Consider the following 12,984-nt stretch of genomic DNA (forward strand, 5'->3'; position numbering starts at 1 on the left):
GAGATTGTACCAAGAGAAGGAAAAGGTGAAAAAAGCTACATATTGAGGTTATGAGTAGTGTTTTGCTGCCACTTGGTGATCTTCATCCAATCACTGTGGGGGCTATTTTAGTTCATGAACACTTATATATTTTTCGTACCTTTTTGTGTTAGGTTTATCTTCTGATATGAGGGGAAAACAATAGTCCAAAATGAGGCTCTTGCATACCATCAATTCATGAAGTTTATACTGTCATGCTTGAAGCTCCAACCTCAGAAAATTTTGTCTATGAACCAGTCACTGATGCCACAAACATATTCATGGTCAAGTACCCTCACCAAGAAGGAGGCCTCTCTTACAAGTATGATGAAAAGACCAATGCTAAACCAACAAGAAAACAGACGAGTAACCCTAAAAATATCAAGGTTAGGGCACAAAAGCTTCTGCTTATAGCCTTATAGGAGAACCTACCACCCATGGCCATGCACTTCTTTACACCTTAAGTAGATGTGGATGCTGACTTTTTTCACATTGTACATCTGCTATCATGTTACTTGAGCGTTTTTCTTACCAAAATCATCTTTTATCCCTAGAAAGATTACCCTAGTTAATTTACGCATCTTAGTAGCCTTAGTAGTTAAGTGCTTAATTTCGTAAAAAGAGAGAGAGCTACACTGCAGTAAATATAAACAAGAGAATGGTGCATCTTAGCTATTGATTTCCCATGTCTTTGAAAGGTTACCATAGGAGTCTAACATTGTTCAAGTTGAAGACTCATAAGTAAACTAGTTCAAATACCACATTGGACAATAAATACAACAACATACACCACCCTCACTCTCACATTCACATCCTCCTGTGTTATCGATACATTACGACAAGCAATCAAGCATGCTTTACTTCACTACACAATCTCGCCAGACAACTTGACAAACCAATGGCTTCTTCATCTTGAGCGATCTCGTCGGACAGCTTGACAAACCAATGGCTTCTTCATCTCGAGCGAAAGGCGCAAGCACTCCGACAGTTGGACAGGATGATTAGCAGTCCAATTGCACTGTTGTATAAGTCTTGCTAGCCACAAGTGGACCGTGGTCAAGCCCAAGACCCTCCCAGGGCAGACCCTCCGGCCGGAACCGAATGGCGAGAGCCTCAGGTCAGAACCTAGTATGCTCACATCCTCTTCGAAAAACCTTTCGGGCTGAAAGGCCCATGGATCTTTCCATATGGAGCCATCATGGGTGATGGCCCACATGTTCACCATGGCTGTGGTCCCTGCTGGAATCAAGAACTTGTCCACATGGACATCCTGGATGGCTAGCCTGGCCCATGAGAGAAGTGGGCCAGGTGGGTGCAACCTTAGGGCCTCCTTGACAATGGCCCGAAGATACCGGAGCTTCGGCACGTCTGAATCTTGCACAGATCGATCGCCGACGAAGGTGTCGAGCTCCTCCCGGGCCTTGGCTTGGATGTTCGGGTGCAAAACCATTCTTGCCATGATCCATTCCAAGAGGATGGCAACAACATCCGTTCCCCGGAATATCATTTCCTACTCAACACAATAACATCCAAACAATCAATGAGAAGATAATGAGTCAGGCAAAGTTCAAACACTGAATTGCTCAAACACTAAATGAGGCAAGATTCAATTAAGTTTGTAAGGGACCAGGTCTTAACACTATTCCAAATCAGGTCCAAGTTGGAACCTGTTTTATGATTAGTATCTAGGTTAATTTACTATCCGACCATTTAGGATCAAGACCAAAGGATTATCCAACCCTTTTGCATCCTAATGATTAAATAATTAACTAACATAGGATTAGGTAGAAGAAAATTGCCCTGTCAGCTTCAAACATCACTTATCAAATTCCTTTTCTAACAAAGTGGAGGGAGCTTTCTGTCTTCCTGAGTCAGAAGGTTATCGTGAGCATTTTTGGCTACTTCCGAACTAGATTGTCTGAGGTCTTTGTCTCGGCCGAAAGGCAGAAGTATCATGGTACTCGCTAGAAAAAAAAATCAGCACACAAATATTCCATAAAGAAGAACTACAGGGAGAACAAATCAAAGAGGTATGTGCTTGTGTGTGTGTGTGAGAGAGTGAGTGAGAGAGAGAGAGAAAGAGAGGACTCACCCAAAGCACTGCGATTATATCTGAATCACTAAGACTCTCTTCCTTTGGCAAAGCAAGCAGCAAGCTTAGGAAGTCATCTTGCTTGGAGAATTCACCATGGGTTCTTCTCTCCTCTATAAGTTTACCCATAAGAGCCTTAACCCTCAAAGCCAGATGCTTGCACCTCCTTCCCACCCCATACAAGTCCAAGAGGCCACCCAAGGAAAAATAATCTCCCAAGTTAAAGCTCCCAATCAACTCATACCCTTCCTTAACCATGTCAGCCAACTCCTTGCCCTCCACTTCCCCAAGCGACCTCCTTCCAAATACGCTCCCCACCATGCTCTCCAAGGAGCCCTTCTGCAACACTCCCCTCAACACCACCATCCCCGTCTCTTCCATCTCTCTGCGCACTCTATCTATCATGCCATCAGCCACTGCACTCCTCAGGGTCTCTGAGGCTGCGATCCTCCGGGGGGAGAACATGCTGCCGGCGGCGATGCGACGGAGGTGCCGCCAGTACTCACCGGAGGGAGCAAACCCGATGGCCCGCTCGAACATGAGCAGCCGGGCCGACACCTTGGTCGGCCGGTCCGAGAATGCCGCGCCGCACAAGATCTCCCGAGCGGTGTCGGGGTGGCTGCTGACGACCACCGGCGTTGCACCGAAGCTGAGCGCCATGAGGCGGCTCGCACGGTGGGATTTCGATAGGCTCGCCAGCTTGCGGTGCGCGAGCGGCCCCAGGAGAGGAAGGCTGCCGAGCAACGGCCACCCGATCGGGCCGGGGGCTACCGGAGCATTCCCCGAGTACTTGTGCCATGCAAAGCCACCAGGGACGAGCCAGGCGGCGAAGAAGAGCGGTAGAGTGAGAGAGAGAGTGGAGAGGAGGAAGAGGAAGGGCCATGGGGCATGGTTATGAGCTGCAAGGCACAAGATGAGTAAGAAGAGGCTGGTCATCAACTGGGTTCTCATTGGAGGAAGAGAGAGAGAGAGAGAGAGAGAGCGGATACTACTGCTCTTCTTACTATTGGAAGGAGGACAGGATTGGTTTGGAGTTCTTTAATGTCTAAATGTGGAGAGTGGCAGGCGATGGCCCTCCTATTTATAGCTGAGAGGAGAGTGTTTTGGTTGGACAAAAACCAGAGCCAAGAGCTTGTATTCTAATTTTTTTTTCTCTCCTGTGATCTGGTAGTAGGTTCCCGAAACTAAAGATGATCTTAAAATATATTTTTATTTCAAGTGGGCCAAGACCTTTTCTCGCGTGAAGGACAATCACACCCACGGACACAATAGCTCCCCAAGTTCTCACAAAATAATTGGCCACAAAATATATAAGCTCTTGAACATTTAACATGGATAAATTTGCTCAAAAAATAGTATGATATATCTAATTTTATCAAAAAAAAAAAATCATGTATTTTGGAACCAAAATCTTTTGTAATAATTGTACTTATAAAACAAGTATTCGGATTGTAACTAGCACCATCAAATAATTCTTAATAAATCCTCATCATGCAAACTAAATTTCTTGCTATAATAATAGAGACCGTACAAAAGCTAGCAGAATGGTTGTCGGACTCTAGAGTCACATCCCTACATGATGTGGCACTTCACCCTTTGATTAGGCCCTCTCTAGTGTTTGGCCAAAAAGAAAGTTGTCGAATCTTTCCATGAATGCTACTCCCAGATGCATGCAAGAAATAGGATCCTCGCAAAATCTCATAATACAAGGGTATCTAAATGAACAAAAGTTCTCATGGTCGACCATTTATGATGATATCATACCCAACCAAATCATTCTTAATTATAAACAACACCAAAGATTTACAACTCTGCAAAACTCTGGAATATAAGATGATTGGAGAGTTGGTTTTGTGGTTTTTAGGGGGGGGGGGGGCAAATTTTGCTACAACTCTTAAACATGTTATAGAAAACACATCTTAAAGTGCAAGCTAGCCCAATGTAGGAACTAAATTTCCAGTTAGTAGCAAACTGAAACAACATCAATTCATTCTATTGGTATGGTAAATAATATGGTTCTCTAACTCATTACGGTAGAAAGTATTTTCTTGCAAACTTTGTTTAGATTCGGTGTTGGTGAAATAAAACACAAAGCTGAGGAAAGCGGACCGACCTCCTCGTATTCGTCCTTAAGCCCCTCAACCTTATCAACGGACTATTTTTCAGTATTTCCCCAAAAGAGAGGGGCTATATCGTAAAAGTACCATAAACCTGGCGGTCGCGACCCTACTACTACTTCTTCTTCTTCTTCTTCTTCTTCTTCTTCTTCTTTTCTTTTTTTTTTTTTTTTTTTTTTTTTTTTTTTTTTTTTCTCCCTTCTTTTTTCTTCTTCTTCTTTTTTTTTTTATTTAACGGCTGTTCATCCATATAGATCTAACATAAGTACAACCCGCCAAGTTATAGAAAAGAAAAGCCAAAAAAGAAAAAGAAGCATATGAAGCAGACGTCCACAAAAAATTTCCGGAATGTCGGACCACGAACGAGGCGACCCAATCTGTGACCCTGTTCGCCTCCCTAAACACACGGTCTGCCTGAAATCCGCTCATCAGCTGAGCCATCCTGTGAGGCTTCCGAATAAGGGGGTGACCATCACCATACCTATCCGCCCCCCCCGGATCCAGTCGATCACCACCATAGAGTCTCCCTCAAGATGCACCCGCTCGACGCCAATTACCTGCCTGGCATAGGATAAATCCTCCCAGGTAGCCCACAACTCTGTCCCAACAACTGTAAGCCCTGGTGTACACCGTCCTCCTGCGGCAACACGACATTTATACTCACCTATCCGTGACGCGGCACGGGCTCCAACCCTAATTAAACGTATCTTCATCCAACACCTTGGATTAAAGAACATATGCATCCATTAATTAATTAGCAGTCAACTCCACTCCATGATCCTGGATCTTCAAATAAAATTTTAATCTTCATGTGACGCAACACTTATACATATAGGCCTAATTATTTTCTATGGTATCAATATATACACACACATATATGATATGTCACCTAAAATAAAATTAATATAATCAATTTTATATTTCATACATATTAGTATATATATGTATATATACACTAAAAATATTAGGGCAATCAAACTACTTATAGTCTGATGACATGATTTGCATCATTTTTAAAATTTTAAATGACTTAGATACTATAGATCATGATCAACAATATGATCAGTATTGCGGCTATGACATATAGTTGCAGCCAGTTGTTGTGAAAATGAAAGAATTGAAATGTAAATAGAAGAAAAAATATAAAAAAAATATTATTCTAGCCTTGCCTAGAAATGAATTTCTAATGCCATTTGATTTTTTTTTGTGATAGCAACAAAGGACAGCCTAAAAGAATTTAAATCCATGCACAGAATGCACACAGAATATGATATGCAATTTTATAACTACATTCACAGTGCTCATTAGATATCATTTACACATAACTGTACCCCTTTTTTTTGGTGTAAATGTAATGGTACATTTTGAAATGCATTGTATATTATGTATTAAGTTGATTCTATTTGGGTTGGTGACAATCTAGATCAACCTCAATAAGCTTTTAAACCAACATACCAAATATTTGAATTTGCCGGGAACCGCTAAGTTCCTAAATGAACACACATTGAAAGCATAGAAGATGAAGATGTATCTAGCTTGGTGGATTAGAGCTTGGTGCATCCCACAATTACAAAGAGGAAAAATGCGAAAGCTTTTTGAAAAGAGATTTGGAATCCGAAATCCAGACCATCCAGCCGATGCGACCGGATCGATCCAGAGAACAGCCATCACAGACAAATATCCGACAACCAGTTGATCCTTGGATTACTCCTAAATTTCTCAGCAGATTTGTCTGGTCGGCCATTGCAAACAGTCTCCAAGTGTCATAGAAATTAACCATTGTTAGGTGCATATAATGGCCCTTATTCCCCATCCTAACTTGAGTAAAGTGCCAAGTGCCAGTCACAAAGTAATAGACCTCTCTCCTCCCACTTATTTCCTCTCTAGATGGCGACTACATAAGTTCTGAAAACACTTATTCCTGTACAAAAATATCCAGGGGTCCCATAAGCATAACCAAAGATACTCTCCAATTTCTAAATGCCACAGAGATATTAGTTACTGAACCTTATTAAAGAAGAAAATAAAATTCTATGGATGGGTAACAAAATTGCTCTCAAATCCAAGGAGTCACAACACACAGGGGTAATAGTGGGTCATGCAAACCCAAACCCAACCCAGTTTGGTGCCTAAACTAGACTAGTGAGTCCACAAAGTGGGTGAGTTACTCAGCCATGGTTCAAGCAAAATTGGTCCCATTTACAGCATCATTTACACCATTAGCTTCTAAGGCTTCAGGACAAAGGAGTTTGCTTTAAGATGGATTGTAACACATAGATTGGTCTCCATCTAGTAGTTGGCTTTTGGATCATGTGCAAAAGCTTCCAGTCTAGTGTCCTGAAGCCACAGACCAACAGCCACTTAACCAAAACCTTATGTCTTCTGTAGTAAAAAAGGCCAGGCACCAGAGTGCTAGATTGCTCCAGAAAATAGAATGCATGGAGACAAAGCATGACCAGTTGCTTCCTCCAGAATTCTGATGTTCTCTTTCACTGTCCATGCTTCCAGAGTGCTTTTTCTTACCAATCCCCTTTAGCCCCCTGTACTCCTTTGTCTCCTCCAAACCTGGAGCCTATAATTTAAAGCAAAACAAAGAGATATGGACATGATTCTTCCACCTAATCTATCTTTCGACCGAACAGAATTATAATGAATAATTGATGTGAACAGTGTGTTGCCTCAGTGATCACACTCCACCTAACAAGTGGAGGTTCCTGATCCGAGCCCTGGATAGTGTATCCCCGAGTACTCGGACCTAGGTAATTAAAAGATTGGGTCACTTTGTTTCTTCAAGAATTTGATTGAAGAAAAGGATGTTGGCCATTGCGCAAATCAAATTTGCCCAGCCAGTTCTAAATATAAATACTATCACCATCATAAATAAGGGGACCACAACAGCCCCATATATTATGTCCTTGTTTTAGGTGGCGATAAAGAACCTTAGCAATAAACAAGACCATCATGAATCATTAAACCAGCAGGAAGCAAACAAGCGGTAGAGTGGCGAAGCATACCTTGAAAACCATAAGAGGATGAATTGAAAGCTGACACAAAGCCTATATGAAGGATTCCTGACATGATACGCTTTGTAGACCATATTAGCAGTACCTCATTATTGCTCATATGAAGAAAGGGAGAATGGGGAGGTGGAGTTTCGTTTTCTATCTGCACAATTTTTTCCAAAAAGTTCACCTCCAGGACACTTGCCTTCACACATCTTCCTTTCATGCCACAAAAAAAAATATAATTAAAGCTAATGCAAAGCATATAAATGAATGCACGACATGGATCACAAATCGTAGCAAAAAAAAAAAAGGGCCTTTAACCGATCATCATCGTGCTGCTGTTAAGTGGGACTCATTGGAGGTGTTTCTCCTTAAACAGATAAAGCATGTTGTCTTTGCAGCAGATTAAATTATCAAAGAGAACCTTTTGCCACAGATATCAAGAACATGAAAGTTTTGGGTGGGTGCTGATGTGTTTAACCAAAGTCTTTAAAGTAGTATACCTGCACAACATGTGATATTACTCATAGATCTGATGAGATTCATTTCCACCAATAGCACGGTGTCGCCCGACGTGGTTACTATTTGTCCACCACCTCATTCTAATTAAAGAAAGCAGCTGATGATAGTGGGGCAATAATAAATGCTCGATGCCTCCTCTAATTGGCAAGATCAAGTATCACTGCAATAAAAAATCCTAAAACAGATCAGCAGGGAGGAAGAAAAGCTTCCTTAATATTTTAAAGCAGTACTTTTATCAGTTAGTTTAACTTACCAATCTCTTATAAATGCCTTCAAGTCCACAGTTGAATCCCTTAAGCATAGAATCAGAAGAGAGAAATTATCTGAGAACAGATAAGCAAGGATAAAAATATCCAATGATGCTAGCACTGCATGGAGATGAGGCCTACTTTACTTTTTCAGGAAGGATCTAACCATGGGGACCTCTAGTCACTAATGATTTCGACGAGTCCTTGATTGATGAAGGGTGCACATGTTATATTGAAAAGGGAAAGAAGCACCTCCACCAAAGTCAGGACCATATAAATGCAGCCTAGATGCAATGGCCACCACTTTCCTCTCAATGGGCTGCATATCTCTGCTCTTTTAGTATGGTAGCTATCTGTAGTGGTAGATTATGATCTAAGCAATGACAAGATGGAGGGAAAATGGACGAACCATTTGTTCAAGGCAAAAGGATGTGGGACCAGAAACAGGACCAAAACAGGATAACAGTGGCTCCCATTAGATAACCCAAAGATCTAGATGATTCGAATCTTTAAAATGAAAACATTATCTGAGCCAACCTGATACAAGTTGGATGAGGATACCTAATATACTGTAAAATACTTTGCAGCCGTATCCATCTGCTTGTTACAAGAACCAGAAACATACATGCAAAAATAGCAGCACAAACATGTTGGTGGGCATGGAACCCAAATATAATGAAACAGATTTTGACCACAATGCATCATCAGAGCACGACTTGAACATGGAGCACACTAATGAGCCCGAAATAGGTCATTAAACGAGGCAAAAGGCACAATCATGTTAAAGATGGTAATTTTATTGCATCCGCACAGAATGATCCATATTGTACAGGTGTCCAAAGATAAAGATGTTTATCTCATCCATAACATATAAATTTAAGCCACAAACCGAGTGTCGGTAGCAAGACACTTTCTACTAGGAAGTTAAAGTTGCAGTTAATATTATGATAAAATAATACAATTTTGACAATAAAGCATATCAAGGAACTACTGCTAACTTGTCAACTCTCAGAACACTAATTCTACTTGTAACAGCCATTTCACATGTGACAAGGGATCCCTGTAATTAACAGGCACAAAACTATGATTCACTGCAGACTTGAATTTTAAAAGAATCAAGGGATATCCATATGTCCTAGAATTTAACGCGTAGTCTCAGTAATAAGACCAAACAGAACTAGAAATTCTAACCATGATGATAAAAAACAGCTCTGTCTCCCACATGTTTAATGGAGTTTGTCGTTTGTTCCTCTCAATGCTAAGATGCACTGAGAATACAACGCTTATATTACTTGGTGAGAACATTTTAACATAAGCAAAACTAGAAGTAACATTAGTTTCATTCTTTCACATCTTTGCTTTACCAGATGGCCAGACACCAAACCAATTCTATTAGTGCATCTTGAAACAATATCAGCACTTTTCAGCAAAGAAAAAAAAAACAATATCAGCACTAGGCTATGTTGAATAACCTAAGCCCAGTCAAGCTCAACTTTTTTTTTTGGCTCGTTTTTATGGCAAATATAAGCAAAATCAACAAACCTTATTCCATATATTATGCAGGATTTATGGATCTTTTTCCACCATTTATCTGTATGAAGGGCAACATCTAATGCCAGTAAAAACATCTTTCCATCATGTTTACCTAGCCCTTACCCCTCTCTTTTCAAGTCTTTCTGGACAAGGTGAAGATTCAATCCTTGATAGGGTCTCCATCCACCCATACATCCATCCATCCACCCATCCATCCAGCCATACATCCCATCTGTACATACAAATAGATAACATTTTCACAGATAGTCTTTTGAAGTCTGATGTGTGAGTAAAAGAGGTAGTCTTTTGAAGTCTGATGTGAGTAAAAGAGGCACCTTCTTAGGCAGGACTGAACAATTAATGGATCAGGCATGAGCTTTCAGCTTGACAAATTTCAGCAGAGATATTCATCATGGCTCAGCACTAATATAAGCAAATTATAGATTGGACAGGTTCTTCTAATCACCACCTCAAATATTGTAATATTATTCTGCATTCTTAAAACAACATCTTGGCAAAATGACAGTCTGTTAGTTTATCTCAGTGATTAATTCATTTATCCTAGATGTATCTTCTAGAACTTCCAAATGGTTGTTTAACATACTCCACACCACTGCACAACTGATCATGTTTTCTCTTTATCTATAAAACCTCCAATTTAGTCACTATCTCATGGTAACACCTCCGTAAGGTAGCACAGAACAATCCAATGCTACCAATCATTTTATAGGAATTAGATATCATCCATAACACAATAACACGGAAGTAGTGATAGTTTGCCATCTCCTCTTTTTACTATAGATCAATTACTGGCGGCCATAGAGTTCACGTGAATTTAGCTTTCCCCAATCAACAACAATTCATTTCTTCAAATAGTTGGTTGACTAGAAAAACTAAATCGACCATTCATTGTGCTTTACCAAAAGAATACTTATTGTGAGTGCGATTAGCACCATTTAGGGCGTTTACGAATGCTTATGACAAAAACAAACCTAAAGACTCTGGGCCCACAAATTTTCAACTTCATATGAAGGAATGTATGACTGCCACCTTCCAGCAGTTTCAAATAAGGTCTCTCAAATGCTTGGATGATTAAACCAGTAGTCCCGTAGAAGTTTTAGTCCATGTTTCTCACTTAGAATCTACCTTCCAAATATTCTCCATCTTTGGAATACCTTTCTGAAAAGGAGAAAGATAATATTTAGTGGCTTCAAATTCCACCAACCCCCTTTATTTCTCTATGTCCACCAACACCCTTTATTTCTCTCTCTCTTTGTAGTCAATATCAGTACATAATATATTTTCTTATAAAATTGACACACACTATGTACAGCCATGGTACCAATACTAGAAGCCCGAAATTTAGGAGTTTAGAGCAAGGAATTAGGTGTTGGCATGGCCATATTGACCATATAAGGGCATGTTTCAGGGGGTCTATAACACACTAGCATGCATTGGTCTGTGCCTGTCGGTAGCAACTAGCATGGACCCATGTTTTTTCTGAAACAGGCTCTGACATGTAATTAACACAGCATGGCATGGCACCTTACTTTCTTATTTTCTGACCAGCATGGGTATGACAAGTTATACTTAAATATTTTATCTGAAAATTCTTCTCTCCACGGACCATGCTATTTTCTCTTGCAAGAATAATCCTTTTTCCTCACCATATTTTAAAGCATCTTGATGAAAGATATAACAGTGAGTCAGATTCCATTTAGCAGATTATCCATTCCTTTTGCATAATGCACCACCACATAAATTTAAGGTTATCACAATAAAAATAAAAAAAGTTGTTCCCTGCATACCTGATAAACTTCAGAAAATGGCCAACATGTCAAAATGTTCACACTTGTAGCACCCAAGAAGGTGTGGCACATCCTTAAGGAACTATTTTCCTCATACATGATGAGAAGAACATGCACAAAGAGTGTTAATGTGCTAGAATGAGTTTATCAGCTAATACAAATTCCTTTGGTTCCATCCTGATTAGGAGAAGGTAAGAAAGGAGGAGAAAGTCCATCACAAAACCCTAATATATTAGAGCTTTAGTGCAAATTAATTAGCATATTGGAGCATGTATAAAGAAGAGACTTTTTCTAAGTCTACACTTCAAGCAAGAGCCAACCCATCATGTTTTAGGTTATGACCTCACATATTTTGTCTACAACAATTGGATGATGTTGAAGTAACAATTTGAATAACATGTCTTCCAATGTCTTTTCTTCTCTAAAGGTATTTTCCTTTCTTCCTTGTTGGGTTCATCTGATTTTACTTTAAAATTCTAGCATTCCAACACATTTACATTTTTCATTCCTTTCATAACTGCATTTCTAAATGATGATATATCTTACACGATATTCTAGTTACTATTATTTATCATCTTTACTATTTTGTGAAGACAACCATTTTAAAGTGTTTTAATACATCAAATCGAACTTGCTGTCACTTCAGAATCTATAAAATCTTACTATAAAGGGGAAAATGGAACCATGGGGCATGAACATTAGTGCATCAGAAATGTCATACAGACCAAAGAGACTTACCCGCCCTTTCATAAATGGGGAACTTAACACCTAGTCTTTTATTTGATTGCCATTATTCTTTAAGTCATTACTTATGTCTAGTCCCTTGTGCACAGTTTGACTTGTTTTTTGCACACAGTCAACAGTAATGCCTGTTTAAGTACATAGTTATACCTAGTTAGACCATACGAACACAGGCCAAGGATTACGCATAAAATGGTCATCACTTTCAAGGACTAGGAATAAGCATTTGGTCGACAGGGAGAAAACATAAAATGGCAGTCAATACAGGGGGTGGACCACAATTTCTCTTTTGTGAATCAAAGATTTCAATTGCTCAAACCAAGGTCCGCCGTACCGGTACCGGTCGGCGTACCGGTGGCGGCCCGGACCGGTACGAAATCGGTCTCGTATCGGTCCGAACCGGTCCCGTACCGGTCCGAACCGGTCCCGTACCAGTTTTTCAACAGTAAACTACCGGTACCGGATTCCACGCTGATCCGGTACCGGTCCCAGGCCGGACCGGTACGTACCGGCCCGTACGGGCCGGTACGGCAGACCATGGCTCAAACAACAAGCAACTTAGTTATTGATCTCTACTTTTGTGATCAATTGCACAAGTTCCGCTGCTCAATTCCACTATAATTGGGCAATCATGTACTCACCATGATTCACATGCACAGAAGGCTTCGAGGGAGACTAGACTGCTACACATTTCCCATCAATACTAAATTACAGATTGTTTTTTTTATTTGAACTGAAGTAGCTAAAATTTATTCCTTGCCATGCAATCTTTTAAAGTATGGCATGCCAATTTTGATAGAAGTACATAATCAGACAAGCATGCATATGATCGGGTCCCATAGTCAAAGCGCAAACCTACAAGAATGCTCTCAAATTCAGGTTACTTTAGTTATTCTCTCA

At 40.3% G+C, this 12,984-nt stretch overlaps 1 protein-coding gene across 1 annotated transcript; it reads right to left on the bottom strand.

Moving 5' to 3' along the window:
• Nucleotides 1-663: 663 nt before the first annotated feature.
• LOC103718332 (cytochrome P450 78A4-like) lies at nt 664-3,228 on the bottom strand. Its single transcript, XM_008807109.4, has 2 exons — nt 2,111-3,228; nt 664-1,528 (listed from the first exon to the last, which is right to left on the bottom strand). The coding sequence occupies exons 1-2, from the start codon at nt 3,059-3,061 to the stop codon at nt 926-928; spliced, it is 1,554 nt and encodes a 517-aa protein (XP_008805331.1). The 5' UTR covers nt 3,062-3,228; the 3' UTR covers nt 664-925.
• Between the last annotated feature and the right edge of the window lie 9,756 nt (nt 3,229-12,984).

The sequence above is a fragment of the Phoenix dactylifera genome, chromosome 14 (genome assembly GCF_009389715.1).
Source record: "Phoenix dactylifera cultivar Barhee BC4 chromosome 14, palm_55x_up_171113_PBpolish2nd_filt_p, whole genome shotgun sequence".
NCBI lineage: Eukaryota > Viridiplantae > Streptophyta > Magnoliopsida > Arecales > Arecaceae > Phoenix > Phoenix dactylifera.